Genomic DNA, 21,817 nt, shown 5'->3' with positions numbered 1-21,817 from the left:
CTCAGGTCTGAGGATTCCTTCTGCTTTGGAATAAAAACACCTCCTGCCCTACGCCATGCTCTGGGAATAACCTGTTTCTCCCAAACTATTCTTAATTGCCTCCACAAAAACTTATATCAGGTGCGCTTTTATAAACCCGGTAGGGGACTCCATTTGGCCCTGGGGCCGAACAAGCCTTTGCATGCCTGACGACCTCCTCAACCTCCTTCCACCTGGGTGGTCTAACATCCATCTCATGATCTATCTTTCCTACTGGTGGCATGTCAGGTGGAAGGCCTATTACTCTATTCTGCTCAAAATCTGAATACGTGATTCTTAGATATTTTTCTACTTCTAACTTTGTTGGCTTAAGCTGCCCTCCCTTTTCCTGGTTAAACAATCCTTTAACAAACTTGAAAGGGTCCCTGTAAAACACTGTCCTTACATACTCTTTATTCTTTCTCTTTTTCCTAAGATATTCAGCCCTTCTAAGTACTGCTAGTCTTCACAATACTAACACTACGTTCACCAGTGCTCTACATGCTAACGTGCTGATGAACCATGTTCACCATCTTAGTTTAGTATGTTGACATGTAAACTTTCACATATTTGCACTCAAGTATAGTTGAGGCTTGTGGGAATGTCAGTAGTCTCTCAGGTATTTATTCATGAACAAAAGACGCAGAGGAAAAGTCAGGAAATCCCAAAAAATTATTACAGTTCATCATGAGTGGGGCACTAATGTGTGCCAGATTTCATAGCAATTCATTGAATAGCCATTGATACATTTCAGTTAAAGCCACAGATTTGAACCTCGTGGTGCCTGGGAAGCACCAAAGTTATTAGGATTCATTCTCTGAGCACCATGAATGTCTGTAAAAAGTTTCAAAGACCAGGCTTGAACATATTAACTGAACTTTTAAGAAAACATTCCCTTTGGAGTACCTCATGGTTCAGTTGTGGGTTCTCCAGAATTTAATTATTTTATTGAGATTATAGTATTGCAATGGTCCTACATTGGTGTATATGATATACAGTATAAAACAGCAGCACTAAGGAAAATTCAATTTTCCATATTCTATGTAATCTTGTGAGCACAGCTGAATAAAGGTACTGCAGTAACTGAAGGGGTTGGGACACATCATCACTGGCATATAATATTCAGTCAGTCAGTAATATTAAAACTGGTAATGTTATATGATCACTCCCTGAGTTATTATTTTAATAGTTTTTTATTAATATCATGTTGCATTTATTCATTAAGCAACGCTTTCAAGCTCCCTACAGAGGTGGTTTCAAAAATAATCACGTTGTAACATATCATTCTACTATATAAGATGAATCATTTATGGCTATGTATAAGCAAAAAAAAAAAAACACCACAAAGTTTTAGAAAATGGTGCATTAAAATTTAAGTTTAACTTGTAATTTCATTATAGGTTTGATATCTCTTGTTATTTATCTTTTATGAAGGAAGCAACACATTTACACACCCACCATGTCCTGTCAGTACATTAGCTTGGCATGGCATTGATACATGGAAGATGTTTACAGACTTACAAATACATATGTAAAAGTACATAAGTTTCTCAACTTTGATAAAAACTCAGTTTTGTGATCCACACTGCATAGCTCTACAGCATTGACTGTATACAAAGATCGACGACATCACAGCTCCCCAACAATGAAGCCAAAACAACTAATTGCCCTCTGTTGGCTGGCTGCAGTATAGGTCATAAACCCCGCCCTCTCTGTGTTAGTGGATGGGATATGGGCCAAACTAGTGAATCAAAGTATATCAAAAAGATTTTCCCAAACATGATTTCTGTCATTTTAGGTAGCTCTTATCACATTGATGTATGTTTAAGTGTTACTTTTCATGATACGTTTGGATTTAATTAGTTATTTGATGCTTATAAAAAGTGAGTTTAACGTCATGATTGATTGACAGCTGTGACTGACTTGTGATTGGGTCTAGTGGGTGTATAGGCGGGACCTTGATACTGTGGCTCCACTTGCCGATCATGACTGTGCAGATATTTTGGCTTCATGTTTGTACAGTGGAAGGGAAGTATATAGTCATTGGTCTATTGGTACAATAAATATAACTACATATAATGTCAAAAAGATTTTTTTTTGGGTTAAATATATGTCAAATATATTTAGGAATAGGTCAAATATCACTTTCCCAATGGGAGAGTGTGCCCAAACTATTGATGGGTACTGTATATTTTACTGACTTTAGAGGCGAAATAAGATTTCAATGTACCCTCACAATGTGAAGACAAAATTATTATTATGATTAAGTAAATGGAGTGTTTTTAGACTATTTGAGATTATTACTATTATTTATCCAACCCAAGAGCACGGACATCAGTGTAGATACTCTCTTCTTCCGCTGTTTTTGTATCCCTTGTTCCTGCTTTGCTAGCTCTAGCTTGTCTGCCGGTGAAGGTAGGTGCAGAATAAACCAATGAATCCTCATCTGTCTGGGGAAACATTATGGATAGTGAAGTTAATATTTACACAAGTAGAGAGAAAAACATGATAACTTTTCAGCTGCATCTCTTCTTTATACACTAAACCTTACCTGCTGACTTTCCTGATTAGCACTGGCTGTTGCATTTGCTTGTAGAGCAAAATCAGCTGTAATATAAAATAAAAACATGGTGTTAATGTGAATACATTTTTGCAAAATATATGTTTGACAGATCAATGAATGAGTGACTTTGCTTACCGTAATGACCATATGAACTTTTCTTGAGTTGCTTGATTAAATAAATGAGAAAGGCTATAACAATCAGACTTATAGCCAAAGCAGCACATAACAGAAAGAGAACTGTGTTGTCCTTCTGTGCATGCAAACCGCTTTCTGCTTACATAACATGAAAAAGGGAGAAGATGAAAGTTACTAGTTAGTAAAAGTGTAATTAATAGTAATTTATCATTTCTGATAAGGTGTTACAGTATATTAAGAACAAACAGGACCATCATCAAACACACAGATATGCTAATTTGCTCATTATGTAGAAATATGATGCAGTTACCATCAGAATGGAGTTTTGATCCATTTCCAGAAATGATCTGTTCACACGTGGCCACAGCACAGTAATAAGTCCCATTATCAGAAGAGGTGACGTTCTTCAAGAAGGTGCATATAGATTTCTTTGTTGAGAGTCCCTCAGGATTCTTGTCATATCCACAAACACTGTTTCCTTGAGTATAATTAAAACTTGGCTGAGATTCAGCTCCTGCTCCAAAACAGCACACACACTTTTCTTCTGGACACAGTTTTGTCTCTGAGTCAGAGAGGGTTGAACACTGCAGAGACACAGAGGCTTCTGTATGGACTGGATCAGGTGTAGGGACTGTAGTGACATCAGGTTCTGTTCCTGGGATACCGAAAAATATATATTATTCAAAAAACACATTTCACCATAATTATTGAAAACAAAGCCATTTTTAAGGAATCTGAAAAATCAGTTGCTTCATTTTGCTGTGTTTACCTTCAACTCTCAGGTCTGTTCCATTTAAAAATATTAATTTCTGTTGATGTATTTTCATACAGTAGTAAACTGCTGTATCACTTAGCTTTGCTTTTTTAATAGACAATACAAATGTTTCACGCTCTTCAGTGGCTTCAATTCGAGGATCAACAGACTCCAAGCTATATGTTTTTCCTAACACTTGAGGAACCTTTCCAGAAACAGTCCTGATCCAAAACAAGCTTCCTGAACCCTTGCGAGCACATGTGAGGGTCACATTATCTCCAACATGAACAGTCTTTGACCCAACGATCTGCTCGTCTGTGCATCCTGAAAAGACAAACAGCAGTGAAGAATCATATAATCCATTTTATATATTAGTGTAAAAGGATGACGATACTTCAAATTCAGAGAAAATCTACATATACTTACGCCCCACTTTGAGCATCAGCAGTAAATACAATATGATCAACATTTTAGGGTTATTCCACTTGAGACTGCTGAAAATTAGACCATATAATACGGTGACTCATCCTCATATAATCATATCAAGTGGGAGGAAACAATTTCAGAGCAATCTGATTGGCTTCTCGTTATGAGTGCGTTTAACAGTTTTACCTCAGAGGAAATAATTTCAACCATCTTTCCAGTCTAAACACATGAAACACCATCAATCATCGTTTTGTTTCATGTGTCATGGTGGGTTTCTGTAACTGAAACTATAACAGTAAACACAAGAGATCAGTTTACAATATCTCTGCTGGCAAAATGAATAAAAAAAGAAGTTATCCTTACCTCATGGCTCTGATGTCATTTGATCTTGATGCGAACTAAATCTCAAATGTTTGGATGTATTTCTTTTGCTGCTCAGTCAGATACCAAATTTCAACATGTCTTCAAAGCTGTTGAGAACACAAACAAATATCTGCAAGTGGTATATAATTAGATCCTTTTGTCATGAGTAGTCGAGAAGTCGAGTGGTGTCATTTTCCTGAACACAAATGGGAGGAAATGTAGCAGGTTTTCGTTTTGTGATCATTCACTGTACTATGTGGGGTACGTAACCTAGTTTCTAAAAGCCCTAAAATAGACAGCAGGTGCTGAGTTGCTGAGTTTTTTGTGATTCATGGGGTGTGGTATTGTCATAACTTTGTTGCTGAGTGATTCTACAAACCCAAGATTATGTTCAGTGATGCAGTGATTCAGTGATTCAAATGCTCAATGTGCTCTTTATTTATTTATTGGTTATTTATCTCTCCCTTAAGCTTAAGGTAAGGTAATTTAAACTACTTGGTTATGGTTAGGGGATGATTATGGTAATGGCAAATTAACTGAAAGTGATGAAAGTTGAACATTTTAGCATGCCAGTTGACTGGTGCACTACTTCCTGCCATGGTACTGGGCATTGGGTTGTATGTTCAGTGCTTCAGTTCAGAGCAGTGCTAAATCATGGCTCTAACACTTACAAATTGTATAAAATCTGCTCACTCATTCTCATCACTGCCATATTTTGGTATAACTGACTCTACAGACAGAAGATAAGGTTTACAATGAACTCTTTTATCATCAGGTAGATCTTTTCAGAGGGGGCTTGATACCAATAGCCTTTAAAACCAAATCTATTGTAATGTAATATGTACAGTATGTGTAGAAGTAAAGGCCTATGTTTCACAAAAGAATTGAAATCTGTAATTCTCAGTTAAATCTGCATTAACTAATTTCATGGGGCGAAACAACACTGACAAGTTACACTCTCTTAATGTTACCACCAATGTGTTAGCCAACAGTTACATCAGATATGGAGTAGCGTTAGCATTTGGTGACCTGGCATATGGAAGTCCAACATCCAGTATTTGCTCTTACTTTAACTCAGATTTTTGGTCTCCACCAGCTTCCTACAAAAACAGCTCTTTAGCTGCTAAATGATCCACTGTGTTCAACAGCTAGTCGCTCACTTTCATCAGTCTGCTGTTTTGTGCTGGACAGGTAGCATACAGTTAGTTTATTAATTATTATAATTATAACTAATTGGTGAACATAGTGTCAACTCTGATGAGAGCAGTGAGAGTGAACTAAAACAGTAAAGTTGCAGGCTGTAAAATCAAATTCACACTTTTTGTCAGGGCTTAGGCGGTTCACACTTTTAGTATTTATAGTGAGTACAGTAATAGAGAAAGACAGAGAAGCCACCTTCAAACCCTCAAACAAGCATATTCACAGTCACCACTGACAAACAAATGATGCATGGAAACTTAATCATTGTTGTGGCTGTGGTTTCAAAATAAGGTGTGAATACAAAGGGGCTGTTCTTCCTCTTTCACACTGCCCCAGGAAGCTGGACTTGTACCGCTGTTTTCAAGTTTTTAAAAAGGCCAGTTGAATACCACCACAGTATATTGTACTATTGTTCTGATTAGCATGACCTGCTCAGTCATACTATGTCATGATAATTTTTAATCGCACTTTTCCGCGGTTTGATGCTTTTCACTGGTAGCTCCTGTGGGAGGGGGGAGGTGCTGATCATTCACTTGTCCCTGTCTCTTTTGGCAAGAGTAGCAGTTTGTACTGTGTGCATTACATGGTGATAGATGGACTGGCAGCATGTTTAAATAAACGGTAAACGTATCAATACATTTGCATAAAAAAGAAAAAAAAACACAAAATAATAATATGATTGAATATTTTAAGATCAGAGATGTATATAATTGTAGATGCCTGTTGTTGCATCTTTAAACAAATACAAGACAGACACACTTGTATTTTGAATGAGCACACTAACAAGCAAGTAAAACTAAAACAACCGTTAGAGTCTGTTCAACTAAAATTAGCCTGCTGAAGCTTATGTAGCTCATATGTAGCACCTCACTTCATATCCTGTTGAAGCTCATAGTCAGGTCTGTTCTGAGTAAACTGGTCAGAGGGTGGAGAAATGGCCCACCACAACCTGTGTCTGTGCGTGTAGCTGCTGCATGTGGTTTCACTTTTGAATATTTTCACATGGTGATGTGAGACCAGAGAAACAGAAGACAAAATAAAAGATGAGCTGTATCTAAAACAAACAATGGTCCCTATGTCTTTTTGTTAGTCTCTCTCTCTCTCTCTCTCTCTCTCTCTCACCTCCATGGTTAATGTTAGTAGTTCTCTCTTTCCCTGCAATGACAAATTATGACGTTATTTATAGCTTAATTATGAAGTTATGACCTGATTCATTTGGGAATGATGAACAAACAAGACTATGTAACAGTCTGAATGAGACAACCAAGATTTATTTAGGAAGTAAAACACAAGATGGACAGTCTTTAGTCAGGGAAATAGAAGAGAAAAGAAGATAAAGAAAAACTGGTAACATGTTAGTCACACCCACGATATGTAAAAGTCTATCATGCTCTTGAGTTCACAGCTGCAGGGGAGATCTGTGTCTTTTGTGTGGAAAAACAAACAAACTTGCATTTTTCATTCGTACAGCAGAAACTATGAAACATGAGAAAAGAAAAATTGTTGATTTTCTTTATATTGTTATTTCAATAAATAGCATATATATATATATATATATAATAGTAACAGATCCTGCCAGCAGAAACAGTTTGGCATTAGAAAGATTGTTTAATATGTTTCTTGTAAATAAGGTACAAAGAGGCCACAGTGATGTGAAATAGCGTGGGATCATGGGAGTTGTAGTCTTCACCACCATTATAAGCTTCTCCCACTTAGGATTCCTTCAGTGTCAGTTGGTCAGGAGGTTTTTACTAGGAGCCGAATTATCCGCAGAGGCGTCCTCCTCCATAACAAACGGGCCAGGGAATTTAAACTGTTAGAAACAACGAATAAAGCAGTTTCACATTAAAAATCACTAATTCACCGACGCTCCTTGGCGGACACAGGACGTGTCGGAGGGGCTGGGATCTGAGCTGCCAAACAGATGACCGATGACTAAAATCCTTTATCTGGTTAAACTACATAGATGAAAACAACCAAGGTGTAAAAAAATCTTAAAAATGTGGCTTAAAACTACTGAAGTTAGCATGCTAACTAGCTAGCCATGGTGTGGTCAGACCGTCTCGTCACTTTCTGATACTGAGTCCCTGTAGCGTCCAGTCTGCCCTGAAGAAGTAGCACTGCTCAGAGGACGTATTATAACTTCTTGTGTTGTAAGCGCAACAATGGCTGAAGCTCTCCAGAAGACTAGCAAGTAAACAGCTGTTAATACTAACGCTGGCTATGTAGCAATAGCAAAACTTACAAATAGCTCCTTTAATAAGCAAGACAACTGACTGGATTGTTAATCTGTCACAAAAGTCCTGACGTCAGTGTAGACTGTCTCTCCCTCGGCCGTTTTTTCTTTCCTTCTCTCTGCTTTGCCAGCTTTCCTCTTGGTGAAGGTTGCAGCAGAATAAACCAATGAGGCTTCATCTCTCTGAAAACATATATCATTAAGAAGGTTATAAGGCAGAAATATTTTATAGCATTAACATATACAAGGAGAAAATATGCTAATAAGTTCAGCTACATCTTTTCTTTATAGACCTTACCTGCTGACTTCGCTGGTAACCACTGCCTGTTGCAGCATCTGCAGCTGTAGATTTAAGATTTAAGATTTACACAAAGGAGTAATGTAAATCAAGTGAAGTTGTCTTTTGCAAAATCCAGTTTGATAAGAAACTATTACCTTTGTAACAATCACAAGTTTTCTTCTTGATGATATAAATCAGGAAGGCAATAACAATCAGACTTATAGCCAAAGTAGCACATAACAGAGCTGTACTGGCCTTCTGCAAATCCCACATGTTGAATTCTGTAATGATATAAGGAGCAACTAATGAAGGTTAATTGTGATTTGATGATGTGAAAATTCAATAGAAGCAACTATTTTATGATACATGATCTTAATGGATTCCAGATTAAAAAATTAAATATACAAATATGCAAATTTCACAATTATATTAAAATGCTCTGCAATTACCTTCAATGTCCAGTTTCATTCCATTTCCAAATAATATCTCTCCACACGTGGCCACAGCACAGTAATGAGTCCCAGCATCAGAGGAGCTGACGATCTTTGAGAAGTTGTAGACACATTTCTGTGTCGACTGAGCCTCAGGACTCTTTTCACATTGATCACCACTGCTTCCATGCGCATAAATTAAACTGGGATGAGATTCATCTGCTCCGGCTCTGAACCAGTACACACTGTGGTCTCCTGGACATGTTGTCTTCTCAGAGTCAGAGAGGACTGAACACTGGACAGCCACTGAATCTCCTGGACGGACTGGATTGGATGGAGGGACTTGAATGACCATAGTGATATTAGGTTCTGGTCCTGGGAAATACAAACACAAAAATAAACATGCTTTGCTTAATAAAATGAAAGGAAAACAATTTAAAAATATTAATTTAAAGACTTGCCCATAGATTACAGAAATATGTATCTTTGTATGAACATGTAGGAAAATTAAAATGCTGTTCCAAATTGTGGTGTTGTGGTGGACATTTTTTAATGAATGTGAAATTTTTGCAAACTGTATTTACCTTTAATTCTCAGATATGTTCCTGTTACAAATTTCATGTCAATCTGTTGTACTGTCATGCAGTAGTAAACTCCAGTATCACTTAGCTCTGCTTCACTAATATACAGAATAAAAGTTCCAGGCTCCTGTTTTGCTGTAATGCGAGGAGTCTCATTAACACCATCATAATCAAATGCAAATGTTCCTCCCAAGATTTCAGGGAACTTCCCAGAAACAAGCCTGATCCAAAATAAGCTGATGTCGTAATCAGATGTCTGGCGGATACACGTCAGCTTCACATCATCTCCAACCCCAACAGTCTTTGACTCAAAGATCTGATCATCGATGGATCCTAAAAATACAAGTAGATAGAGAAGTGATTAATAACAGATATATATCCTTTAATGCCCAGTGCTAAACTGATGCAAGAAGATGATTATAAGCTCAAAACACATATTCCAGAATATGGAAAAAAGCTGACTTTATATACTTACGTCCCGCTCTGAGTAACAGCAGTAGATGGAATATGATCAGCATTTTCCTGTTAATCCACTTAAACCCGGAGTTAATCTAAACCCTTTATTAAGATGATTTGCCCTAATGTAGTCATTTGAAGTGGGAGGGGACAATGTGAGAGCAATCTGATTGGCCTCTCGTTAGGTTGTTGTTTAGTATACCACCACAGCGGAAATCATTTCGACCATCTTTCCAGCCTAAACACATGAAACAACACCAACAACGAGCTTTTGTTTCATGTTTCATGGTGGGTTTCTATATCTGACACTGGGAGACAACTCAACAGATGATTTGATGTGAACTGCAGTAATCCAAAACAATATTCTTCACAACATTTTCCTTTATATTTCCACATTAATTAATGGGCTTTTCGCCAAATACTCACTAACATGGTCAAATATCACCATCCACGTGTAATTTTCAGCAGTGGGGGTCATGTATTAGAGAATTTCCCTTTACACGAAGGGGCACAGAAGAAACAATATGACACAGTAATGCACACTTTTGTGTTGTAGTGTGTCATTCACCTCACTGTTGTACTACCATATTTATTGTTGCAGCCAGGTGTCCAGAAATGCTAAAATATGATTGACGCATGGGTATTGTTCCTGTCACATGTCAACATGATTTACTTATGTCATTGTTTGCTCTAAGTTTGATCCATTAAGCCGACCAAACACAGAAAACAACAAAAACAAAAGAAGCTTAGAGACTTGTTGCCAAACAAAACCTCTAGTTCAGTGATGATGATTTCAGTTCAATGCCACTTTTTTTCCAGGACGATTAAGGTAAGAAAAATATTGTGATGGTGAATGAACTATGATTAAAGCCTCTGCACACCTAAAGTCTACAGGTGTTTTTACTGATGTTGTTTAATTAGACCTCTGTGTCTGTTTAGTGTGTTACAACATACACTGTTATCATTCTTAGAAGTGCATCGAATTTGATGACACCATGTCATTCCCTTTACAGCTCCACCCAGCCTCCACCTCACTAGAGGTCCGTTCAGCCCGTGTTGTTGAGAACTCTCGAATGGGTGTTCAGGGTCTTTACAGTTAATGGGAAGCTTTTCATCATGCTACATGAATAACACACTGCAGTAGTTCTTACACTGGGAACTATGCATGCGTTGCTGCTTGAGCGTGGCAGCTGCCGTCGCTGACCTGCTGCGGAGAAGCACGCATGTGTTTTCATACCGGCTGCGTCTCTGCTGCGTTGCTGCTAATGCAGCTCTCTCTCTCTCTACATAGAGTTTGCAGTTTACTGGAATGTTGGATTTCTCGTCATTTTTAATTAATTTCTGATTTATTTTTGATAGGAAATGTCACTAAAGTGTCACTGTCTCCACATACAGCTGCTAAAAATGGTAAAAAAACATATATTTATAATCTGTCATATTCAAAGAAATATAGTTGATGGTGTCAATTTTATGAGATGATACTGCTATGATGTGAATATGAATATCAACAGATTTTTTTCTCAGTCTATTTCTGTTGGGAGACACGTGTGACACGTGTTGAATCAAAACAGTATTATATGCTCTGATTATATCACTGCCATCAAAATCAAATGACAAACATATGATTTACAATACAACCATTTTTGTGTGATTTGAGGACAAGTACTGAACCCAAAAAGCCTTTAATTATAAATGGTGTATGTGTAATATGTCAGTAAATACAGTATAAGAGCCTGTGGCCCCAAATCAAAAGCGTTGTTGTTGTTACCACTTGGTTGAGCAGCCATTTTCCTCTGCCACACACAACGACAGAGGAGCCATCTTAAACATTGTGCAAGCCAACCAATTCAGAAGCTCCACATCATCAGTGATGACCCTCCCACTCTTCATGTCAGTCACTTACGCAGGAAGAGCACAGCACACAGAGCTAGGGAGGTGGTTGTGGTCACACCATCCATCCTCTAAACTCACTTCACTTCTTTTCAGGGCGCTGCTGAAAGGCAGTAGCAGAGCAACACGCTCACAGTTTTACAGACACACGCTCACCTAGAGGTGTAAAAAGTGTCTGAGGTTTTTCCCTTGCAGTAATGTAACAAAAATACCAAGGTGGTCAACAGAAAGAAGTCCTGGCCGATGCCATGTTCAGTGGTGGAAAGACTCTCAGTAACAGTGACAGACACAGTCCAGTACAACACCACAGACTCTGGCATCAAACAATGACCGACGTAGAGTGGAGGTGTCCAGTACAACCCAAGCTACTTGCAAAGTGTAGGGAGACAGAAAACAGTTAAACAGACAGACAACCTACAGGGTTAAAAATACAGCAATATTTGTCAGATCTTCACGATTTGGTTTGTGGCCGTCGTCGAGGTCAACATGCTGTTGACCACAAGACTAAAAATGTTGGTTGTTGTTAATACAACATGTGTAGCTGGAGTTTTGACACATAGAAAATTACCAGACAGTTAAATAAATGATCCCCTGAAACAATGGTGTATCCAGCCCCTGTACACATACTACATATATACTGTTACATATACAGGAGGATTGACACAAGAAAACTAATTCAAAACAAAAGTAAATACTTTCATAAACTCTTGATTTCTGTCTTGAACTTTCTACTTTTTCTTTGTGTCCACACTGCTGCTGCATCTGACACACAAATAGACACAAATAAACACATTCACAGTCACCACTGACAAACAAATGATGCATGGAAACTTAAGAATTGTTGTGGCTGTGGTTTCAAACTAAGGTGTGAATACAAAGAAGCTTTTCTTCCTCTCTCATTCTCTATTTTAGCCCCAGGAAGCTGGGCTTGTACCGCTGTTTTCAAGTTTTTAAAAAGGCCAATTGAATACAACCACAGTATGCTTTATTATTGTTCTGATAATTAATAATTACACAGCGACTAACGGGAGTAGTGAAAAGGTACAGGAGGGATGGACACAAACTAACTAACTACAACTAAAACAACTGTTCAACTAAAATTAGCCTGCAGAAGCTTATGTAGCTCTTCCATCGCTTCATATCCTGTTGAAGCTCATAGGCAGGTCTGTTCTGAGTAAACAGCTTCAGTGGCTGGTCAGAGGGTGGAGAAATGGCCCACCACAACCTGCATCTGTCAGAGAGTAGCTGCTGCTTGTGGTTTCGTTTGTTGTTCTCAAGGCAGTCATGCAGAGAGACGGAGGAGTTTATTAATGTTAGTATCTGTCCCCTGGCATTTTCTAACACAGTATATTTTTTTAACAACGAAATAGTAATTGTATCTAAAATAATAAAACACGCCCCATGTAGCTCGCCACGCTTCTGTCTACAGTTGTGGGAAGTTGTGGTGAACAAATACACAGCAGTTCAATGTCAAACCACCTGCTGTATATCTACTAGTCTCTCTCTCTCTCTCTCTCTCTCTTTGTGTCTATGTGCACATGGCATAAATGTGAACCAAAGCTGAAACGACCGGTTTCATACAGGTGAAAACATTGTCCTGGTTGAGGCCCATGGTTAATGTGAGGTCTATGAACCTGAGTCATCTGGGAGCGATCAAGAAAAAACAGATCTGGGTTAGAAAGACTGGTTTACAAAGCAGACTCATGACTCATAAAATACAATATCGACAGACTTTAGTAAAAAAAAAACTGCCATTGTCAATCAAGTAAACATGATCTTGACTTCACTGCCAGTAGATCAGGAGACATTTGAGTCTCTTATGTGGAACTCCTTCAGTTTAACTTTAACTTTTCCATTTGCACAGAAGAAACTACTCAGAAACATGAGAAAATAAACATGCTGTTCATTTTCTCAATGTTATTTTAATAAAATCATGATTGGTGCAGCTCATTATAAGGGTCCTCAGTAATGTTAAGGTCGATGAAATTGAATTACTTTGTCTTAATGACAAATTGCACATTCTTAAGAGCTCTGTCTCTCTGCCTCTCTCAAATTTACCTTTGAATCCTCCACATCACTTGATTTTCCGTCTGCTTTTGGTCACATTTCCTCTCACCTCTGTCCTGCAACTTTCCCTCAAACGCACAGACCCGCCACCCACACTGCAGCTAACATGATTTGAAAAAATCCTTATGTGGAGTTTCAAACATCAAATGTTTTTAAGAAAAGTTTCCAGTCCTCAGGATATTTATCCCACTTGCTCAAAAGCCCAAGATTAGTTTGACCTAGCTAAGTACAAACAGTGGAAGAAAAACAGCCAGCTTACACAGACAGAGGAAAATACAGCTTTCAGCAACTCCAATAGTGTCACATTTTATATGCTGCATCTCATTAGCTAGCAAACTAGCCACCACCACATCCAAAAATGATTAGGGTCTAGTAGAAAAAAGTGTGTGGGTCCATCTGGGCTGCACTGAACAATAGAAATATTGCTCCATCTAAAAGACAGTTATCAGGAAACAAGAAATTCAGTCATGATTAAATGGCTACATGTACATCTCTTATCAAATGAAAATGGATCATAGGTTAGGTAAATGTAGGCGGGGAGGTTATTTTTCTTCATTTCAGCCAATCACTGATTTGTTCTCTGTATAATCTTGTGACCAAATCTTCCATTCAGGTAGGAAGACATCAGTAGCACAAGAGAAAGGTGCTGTACCACAATGATTGGACAACTGGCTGCTTTGATTCTTCTTAGCACAGTGTGTAAGTACACGACTTACCTAGTGTGACAAAAATACCTCTGTTTAAATATAGTCAAACTGTTGTTTGATTAAATTTAAACATAGTCATATATTTTAGGCAAGGCCCTGTAATAATAACTTTCAGGTACATATTTTGCATTTTGTATTTATTTTCTCTTCTCATGTTGTAATTTGTTTTTGTTTGCTTCTTTTCTTCAGCTTGGACTCAAACTGCTGAGGTTTCTCACCTGATCTCTTTGACTGTAGTTGAACTTGGTGGCAGTGTTACTTTTGAATGTCAAGTCTCTGACATGAAAGAAAGCTTCTCCTGGTATAAGCAGCCTCTTGGACATATGGCCCAAAATGTTGCCGCTGCAGTCCATGGCAAACTAACAGTTAGTAAAAAATTTAAAGACACACGTTTCACACTAAGAGAAGGAGATGATCAGTGTCTTCTTACCATCAGAAATGTCAGCAAAGAGGACGAAGCAACGTACTTCTGTCAGAGTGGAACAGGATATTTACAGGTTTTCAACAATGGCACATTCTTGTCTGTGAACGGTAAAATATCCTATACTTTTGGTGTTTGTGCTGATGTGAATGAAACAATTTAGAGTGTGAAATACTTTTAACTCCTTTTTACTGAATCACACAGATCATAAACAGCAGAAACATGTTTACGTGCATCAAAGTCCGGAGACAGCATCAGTCCAGCTGGGAGCCTCAATGACTCTCCAGTGTTCACTTCTCTACACGGACAAAGAGAGCAGAGCCCAGTGTCCAGGTGAACACAGTGTGCACTGGTTCAGAGCTGGATCAGGAGGATTTCATCCAAGCATCATTTACACTCACAGCAACAGGAGTGATGAACAAGAGGAAAGGAGCTGTGTCTACAGTTTGTCCAAAACTATACAGAACTCCTCTGATGCTGGGACTTACTACTGTGCTGTGGTCACATGTGGAGAGATCCTGTTTGGTGAAGGAACTAAAGTGGAGACAAGTACGTATTTACAATTGGATTTGAATCATAAATTTCATTTAGCTTTTTTTTTTTTTAAAGTGTAAATGTAAATGAATATCAAGATGATTAGTCTGTTGGTTTCAGGAGGATAACTTAATGTACTAATTTTTCCATCTAGACATTTGAGACCTAAAACATTTGTTGTGCAAAAACATTGAAAATGAATTTCAGTCACAATAATTACATGATATGTTGTTTCTTCCTCCTAGAAACATATGTGCCTTATTCCATTTCAAGTTACCTTTAATCAATGAATCAAACACTGTTCTCTACGATATGTCAGGTCTTTAGCTCAGAACTCAAATAAAACAACAGGATATTTTTGACTAAACATCTTATTGAAGATCATTAGTTTTCTAAATGCCATTGCTTGGCGTTCAAAAAACCAATGATTACTTCTTAATGTCTCTTGGAAAATGTTTATATTCAGGATCAGAGCTGGAGCCAGTTGTCCTTGTTCTTGGAGGACTGTTGGTCTGCTGCGTGGCTGTGGTTGGCATCCTTATTTACTACATAAATCAAAGGACAGTTTGCGAACATTGTAAAGGTAAGTTCACCGTACTCAACTTCTGATTTCGGTTATGCTTTCGATGCGTCGCTTTAAGAGCCCGAACGTATGAAATTACATTACTAATATTTTGGAAACCAGCTTGTAACTGCCATAAATATTTTAGGCCTATAGCACAGCATTTCAGAGAATGGTGTGGTATAAAACAATATTCTATATTTTCCCATATTTACATGTCACAAGCTGCATTGAGCACATTACAGGTTTTTTTCTTTAATGTAAAGCCAAAAACTGAAAATATGTCCCTTGTTCATTCGTCCCTGTTATTGTAATGAAAGGTCGACAGTAACGCACAATGCTATTTTAATATGAGATTTAATCATAAAGATTTATTCTGTAGATTACCTTATTTTTTTCTCAGGTTTATTGGAGAATTGGAATAATTTAAATAATGTTTAAATTATTGCAACTCATAAACAGTACATATACTGTATATTGTATTCTGTTCCTTGATTTAGATTGGGAACTACATACTCCACATTGCCTGTATGGTTAGTGATGGTTAAGACTGGCGGAGTGATATGATGTAAGGCAGCAGGGTCATGTATCACGGATGTGATCGGTGTTCAGTTGTACTACCGTTTAACCGGACATTAAAGTGGTTCTGGTTACCCATGATACTGTCCCTGTGTCATTGCTCCACTGACATCCCGAAAGTAGGTTCATACAACAAGAAATACGTTTATGGTTAACGTCAAGAGTGATCAGCGCTACACTACGACAGCAGTAACCATATTCCTCATGTTTGCATACAATGTGAAGACTTTGTGTTGTTTTTGTTTTTTAACAGGAGCAATGAGTTTTTCCCATCACCATGGACATGACGAGTCAACTGTGGATCAATCAAATGATCTGGTAAATATATGGTGGTGTGTTGTCTTATTTGTCTTATATTACCTTGTAGCTACAACATAATGTCTTTCACTATATGATAAAGTTTAATGGGAATAGAGATAAAAGGCACAAATGTAATAATACTGATGATGTAATTTCACTGTAAAGCAGTCCTGCCCCTTATGTTCTAAGTTTATACTCTAGACCTGATCCCTAACTGGTCTTGATGTTACAGCCCTTATCTCTGAATAAACACAAACATTATATTGTATAATATATATTATATTTTTGCAGGATGGTGAAGAAGAGGCAGTGAACTATGCAGCACTGGATTTCTCTGCAAGAAGAGTGAAAAGAGGAAGGAAGAAGAGAGAGTCACCACAAGAGTGTGTGTACTCTGTTACATATTACCACAACCAGCAAAACCCCTCTCTATAGGCAGAGCAACTCCCTATAGAGGCTCTCACCTTAGGGTGGGGGTTCACCTGTCAACAGTAGTTTTTATTGAAAAGATCCACACTGAAGGCTACTGAATTTTTCTTTTAAAAAATGTTCACATGGAACAGATGCAACACGCTTCTAGAAAACTACAGATGGCAAGTAATCCTGTTAAATCCCTCTGAAGCTGTCAAAGTCCAAAACTTGATAAACTACTGTTTATGTAAGTGACAGATGGATTTCAGTTATTCTGTTGTTTGTAAATCTCAAGGAAACCAACACAATGACATGTCCACAGCAGCTCGAAATCACGTTCACAAATAGTTTAAATGGTCACTCAACAAAAACAATCAACCAAAAAGAAAAAAAAAGCAGCATAAACTCTATAGAAATGTACTTACAACAGATTTATGGTCTCTGTGTCTAAACAAGATTCACACCGGTACCAGTCAATCAGGATGCAGTGGTTTCTAACTTCTATTACCGTTGAAACAGTCACACTTGTTTGTCTTGATGATACAAATGAGGGAGGCTATAACAATCAGACTTAAAACCAAGACAGCACACAGCAGAAATATAACTGCACTGGCCGTCTGTGACCACATGCAGGTTCCTGAAACATCATGAAAAGACAGAAACAATTAGTAAAAGTAAATGATGTTTAGTATCAGCTACCGGTAAGATGATTTTACATCCTAGTGGTTCTTATGGATTTTAATGTATAATCTGAAACTTAAATGTGCAAATTCCCTAATTAACACAACAATAATACAGATAATAAGAAAAATAATAATATCTTGATCCAGTTTTGTTCCATCTCCAAATAATATCTCTCCACATGTGGCTACAGCACAGTAATATGTCCCAGAGTCAGAGGTGCTGATGTTTTTAGGGAAGCGATAAACGCAGCTCTTCAGAGAGTCAGATCTTTTCTCACATTCATGTCCATCAGTGTAGATGATGTCAGGATGAGATTTACCTGATCCGGCTCTGAACCAGTACACACTTTCTCCTGGACACGTCTTGTTCTCAGGGTCAGAGAGGACTGAACACTGCAGAGTCACTGAGTCTCCTGGACGGACTGGATCAGATACGATCAGCTGCTGAACAACAGCATAGTTTGATGTCCTCTGAGAGTTTCCTGAGTGGCACATAACTGAGTTAAAAATTTAAGACATCCCAACATATTCAGAGAATTAAAAAATATGATTAGAGACACTGGAAAAGTATGTAAAAATAAATCACATTATTACCTTTCACACAAATATGTCCCACTTCATTCTGTTTTATCCACTCTGTGATTGCACAGTGATACATTCCCTCATATTCTTGAGTCATCCTCACAACCCATCAGGATGATAAATCTCTTATCAATATTTACCTCCAATCTGGATTCAGAAAACTCTGGTGCATACTGAGATTTTATAGATGTCAACACTGACACAATTAATTTCAGAGTATCCCCGGCACTTTGCTTGTACCAGCAGAATCATCTGCTGCCAATCTCAACATTAGGCAGAGCCCATGTTAAGGTCACGGGTTCACCGAGCTGAAATGTGATCAATGGAACCAGTGAATCTGAATCGAAAGAAATCATACGATACATTCAATAAAAATGATTGTACAATGTCTAAAAGTTATGATGCACCTGGCACAACAAACTGGTAGAGAAAACAGAATAAAAACATCCATGATGAAAAACAAGCAGCGTGACCCACAACACCATCACACTGACAATGTCTCTTGTTAGGAGACTTGTATTTCAGTGAGGGAAGGAGATGAGATGATCGTGAGGTCAGACCATCCAATGCATCTGATTGGTTATGGCAAAATAGATTCAAAAGTGTGCTTCCTGTCACACTGGTCTTGAAGTGCCTTGTATTTTGTTAGGCATAGTCTACATTCACTTAATCTTTTGACTCTGAAGCTGTCAGTTTCCTTTTCATCACACAAGCCTTTTTTGTGTGATGTTTGCTTTTGGAACATTTTTTCTTTTATGAAATCTGTTTTTCAGCACTAATAACAGTTGTCATGGTGGCTATTATCACTTCACTTCTGTATGAAAAAGAAAAAGGAACAGGAGAGGAGACTAATGCCAGTTTTAGAGAAAATGTGCATGAACAAATAGTTTGCATGAGGCATATGCAAAATGAAGAACAGGTTCTCAGGAATGAAAGGTTATTGGGATTTTTGTGTTAACAGATCAGTGTGTTTTGTAAAATACAAAAAGAAAAAGAAAGTAGATGTAGAATCATTATGGCCTTTGAACCTCCTGTTTTATGCTTTTAAAATGTTATTGTTCTGTGTTGCATACATTAAACAAGATATTCAATCGATACTTGTACACCAGTTGCTTCCTGAAGTGACTGCAACTAAAAGTCTTTTCAAAATAATCACATACTTTATACTTTAATTTAAATAAATAAGGCTATATTTTAGATGTGGAAGTTTGTTTATTAATAAATGAAACAACACACGTTCATACATGACAAATTCCCTTTAGTACAGGTTTTTGTATTGCGCTGATACGGAGCTGAAGGGCTCGGCAGGAAATGAAACTATAATAAAAGTGTATAACAAGAAAGGTAACGCTGCAACATCTTGAAACTCTTTGAAAACCCAATAAAATACACACAATAAAGGACAAAAAATTATAAGGTTGAGATGCTGAAGTATTGAATGTTATTTTTGCATCATAATTGTTTAATTCTTTTTCTGAATTAACTGAATTCAAAAATATTATTCAATGTTTGCAAACAATTTGTCCAAAATATATAACAATTATGCATAAAACATAAAATTTATCCAAAGTATAATATTATGTTAACAACTTCAGAGGTAAAGCGCAAACACCAGTGCTGCTACCCTGGTAATTTTCTGGCATATTGTGCCACACAAATTTCTTTTTAGTACCATCAATTATTAAAGCCAGTGTTTGAACTGTTATTCCATCACAAAAGTCCTGACATCAGTGTAGATCGTCTCTTCCTTTGCTGTTGCTTTCCTTCTCCCTGCTTGCCCAGTTTTTCTCATGGTAATGTTTGGTTTAGAATAAACCAGAGAGTCCTCATTTCTCTGAGGAAAAAAAATGCACCAATTGAAAATGAGAGGATTGATTTCAATACATGTACATATAAAAATGACTGATAATTATTTTATAGCTACATGTTTATATTCTTTACCTGCTGACTTTGATGATTACCACTGGCTGCTGCAGCATTTGTTTGCAGACTGACGGCAGCTATATTAATAAAAATAAGTCACAGAAAAAATGATTCACTGGATCTGACTTTTTTTTTTTTTTTAAAGATGAATGAAGTTTGCTTACACACAGGTCAAATGTGAATCAAATGATGACAGTTTATAACAGTTCAATAGATTGATGTATGAGCAACTTTTCTTACCGTTGCAACAACCACAAGATTTCATTGTGATGGCACAAACAAGGAAGGCTATAACAATCAGACTCACAGCCAAAGCACCAAACAACAGAAGGACAATTGTATTGTCTTTTTGTGAATCACACGTGTCGACAACTGGAACTTTAAATAAAGAAAATAGAAAATTTTAGAAATAGCAGAAAGAAAAAAAAATTGACGATATTTGATAGTATGTTAATAAAACGATGATAATTTCCTCATTATATAGAAATATGGTGCTGTTACCTTTAATGTCCACTTTTGTTCCATTTCCAAATAATATCTGTCCACACGTGGCCACAGCGCAGTAATGAGTCCCAGCATCAGAGGAGCTGACGATCTTTGAGAAGTTGAAGACACATTTCTGTGTCGACTGAGCTTCAGGATTCTTTTCACACTGATTCACAGTGTTTTCATGAGCATAAATTAAACTGGGATGAGATTCATCTGCTCCGGCTCTGAACCAGTACACACTGTGATCTCCTGGACACGTTTTCCTCTCAAGGTCAGAGAGGACTGAACACCGGAGAGTCGCTGAGTCTTCTGGACGGACTGGATCAGATACAAAGTCTTCCGTGATGGCAACGATCTCAGGTTCTGGCTCTATGAAATTAAAAAAAATAAAAATAAACGTGTTTTATTCAGTTCATTGAGGATACATTGCAGGAGGGGCATATATATTACAATTGTTTATTCATAAACAAAAGACAAAGTCTGGTCACTTTTATATGAATTATGTAAACATACAGTGTATTAACTAAATATATACAAGTAAGAAAGTAAATAAAACTGCTATTATAAACGATGTATAATTCTACGATTCTTATGACATCTGGAATCTTTTGCTGTTTTTGCAGGATTTACCTTTGACTCTCAGAAATATTCCTTTCAGAAATGTAATGTTAAGTTTTTCTACTAGTAGGCAGTAGTAGATTGCAGTGTCGCTGAACTGTGCTTTGGAAATATGCTTAACATATTTTTCAAGCTCTTGTTTTGCTTTTATGTGAAGAGTTTCCTTAACACTGTTTTCATCTAAAGTAAAGTAAGATAATTGTCCTCCTAAACTTTCAGGAAATGTTCCAGAAACAAGCCTGATCCAAAATAAGCGTGCAGACTGCGAAGTTCTCTGGCGGGTACATGTCAGAGTCACAGTTTCTCCAACATTAACAGTCTTTGTCTCGAAGATGTGTTCATCTGCGCATCCTGAAAATAAAATAAAGACAGAGGAATGATTAACGACAGGGATACAGTCATATGCCTTCTCTATATTAATGCAAAAAGACGGCGATGTATTTTAAATATTTCTGGAGTAAATACTTACGCCCGATTTTGAGCACGAGCAGCATATGTATTATGATCAGCATTCTCTGATTTCACCAGCTGGGACAGCAGTTAATTTAGACCCCACTATAACAAGATTCGACTTAATGTAGTCATAGCAAATGGGAGGGAACGATTTC

At 37.4% G+C, this 21,817-nt stretch overlaps 4 protein-coding genes across 4 annotated transcripts; 1 reads left to right on the top strand and 3 right to left on the bottom strand.

Annotated features, from left to right (window-relative positions):
• Nucleotides 1–709: 709 nt before the first annotated feature.
• LOC130173782 (signal-regulatory protein beta-2-like) lies at nucleotides 710–3,954 on the bottom strand. The gene is made up of 6 exons (XM_056383257.1): nucleotides 3,897–3,954; nucleotides 3,486–3,794; nucleotides 3,027–3,371; nucleotides 2,717–2,851; nucleotides 2,570–2,625; nucleotides 710–2,468 (listed from the first exon to the last, which is right to left on the bottom strand). Exons 1-6 carry the CDS (start codon nucleotides 3,937–3,939, stop codon nucleotides 2,325–2,327), a joined length of 1,032 nt encoding a protein of 343 aa, XP_056239232.1. The 5' UTR covers nucleotides 3,940–3,954; the 3' UTR covers nucleotides 710–2,324.
• A 2,811-nt stretch (nucleotides 3,955–6,765) lies between these two features.
• On the bottom strand, nucleotides 6,766–9,524 carry LOC130173735 (uncharacterized). The gene is made up of 6 exons (XM_056383205.1): nucleotides 9,463–9,524; nucleotides 8,991–9,320; nucleotides 8,425–8,781; nucleotides 8,131–8,256; nucleotides 7,994–8,037; nucleotides 6,766–7,878 (listed from the first exon to the last, which is right to left on the bottom strand). Exons 1-6 carry the CDS (start codon nucleotides 9,503–9,505, stop codon nucleotides 7,744–7,746), a joined length of 1,035 nt encoding a protein of 344 aa, XP_056239180.1. The 5' UTR covers nucleotides 9,506–9,524; the 3' UTR covers nucleotides 6,766–7,743.
• A 4,512-nt stretch (nucleotides 9,525–14,036) lies between these two features.
• Nucleotides 14,037–17,629, top strand: LOC130174011 (uncharacterized). The gene is made up of 6 exons (XM_056383595.1): nucleotides 14,037–14,099; nucleotides 14,297–14,638; nucleotides 14,733–15,077; nucleotides 15,529–15,645; nucleotides 16,457–16,521; nucleotides 16,795–17,629. The coding sequence occupies exons 1-6, from the start codon at nucleotides 14,057–14,059 to the stop codon at nucleotides 16,936–16,938; spliced, it is 1,056 nt and encodes a 351-aa protein (XP_056239570.1). The 5' UTR covers nucleotides 14,037–14,056; the 3' UTR covers nucleotides 16,939–17,629.
• Nucleotides 17,630–19,420: 1,791 nt separating this feature from the next.
• On the bottom strand, nucleotides 19,421–20,994 carry LOC130173973 (uncharacterized; the record flags this gene model as incomplete). The annotated part of the gene is made up of 4 exons (XM_056383557.1): nucleotides 19,421–20,013; nucleotides 20,121–20,179; nucleotides 20,343–20,480; nucleotides 20,604–20,994. Coding segments are annotated over 4 exons (720 nt in total), but the record flags the coding sequence as incomplete, so codon positions are not given.
• Nucleotides 20,995–21,817: the final 823 nt, after the last annotated feature.

Source organism: Seriola aureovittata, chromosome 8 (genome assembly GCF_021018895.1).
Source record: "Seriola aureovittata isolate HTS-2021-v1 ecotype China chromosome 8, ASM2101889v1, whole genome shotgun sequence".
In the NCBI taxonomy this organism is placed as follows: domain Eukaryota; kingdom Metazoa; phylum Chordata; class Actinopteri; order Carangiformes; family Carangidae; genus Seriola; species Seriola aureovittata.
The sequence above is the reverse complement of the archived record's forward strand: the minus strand, read 5'-3'. Positions and strand labels throughout refer to the sequence as shown.

Excerpts from the sequence above, each read along its gene's own strand:
- LOC130173782 (XM_056383257.1), bottom strand. The coding sequence starts at position 3,939 with ATGTTGATCATATTGTATTTACTGCTGATGCTCAAAGTGGGGC. Across the intron at positions 3,372-3,485 it reads AACAGACCTGAGAGTTGAAG|GAACAGAACCTGATGTCACT; the intron begins GTAAACACAGCA and ends TCGGTATCCCAG. Across the intron at positions 2,626-2,716 it reads AAGTTCATATGGTCATTACG|CTGATTTTGCTCTACAAGCA; the intron begins GTAAGCAAAGTC and ends TTTATATTACAG.
- LOC130173735 (XM_056383205.1), bottom strand. The coding sequence starts at position 9,505 with ATGCTGATCATATTCCATCTACTGCTGTTACTCAGAGCGGGAC. Across the intron at positions 8,038-8,130 it reads AACTTGTGATTGTTACAAAG|CTGCAGATGCTGCAACAGGC; the intron begins GTAATAGTTTCT and ends TTAAATCTACAG. Across the intron at positions 7,879-7,993 it reads GTTACCAGCGAAGTCAGCAG|AGAGATGAAGCCTCATTGGT; the intron begins GTAAGGTCTATA and ends ATATGTTTTCAG.
- LOC130174011 (XM_056383595.1), top strand. The coding sequence starts at position 14,057 with ATGATTGGACAACTGGCTGCTTTGATTCTTCTTAGCACAGTGT. Across the intron at positions 14,639-14,732 it reads CACATTCTTGTCTGTGAACG|ATCATAAACAGCAGAAACAT; the intron begins GTAAAATATCCT and ends TGAATCACACAG. Across the intron at positions 16,522-16,794 it reads TGGATCAATCAAATGATCTG|GATGGTGAAGAAGAGGCAGT; the intron begins GTAAATATATGG and ends ATATTTTTGCAG.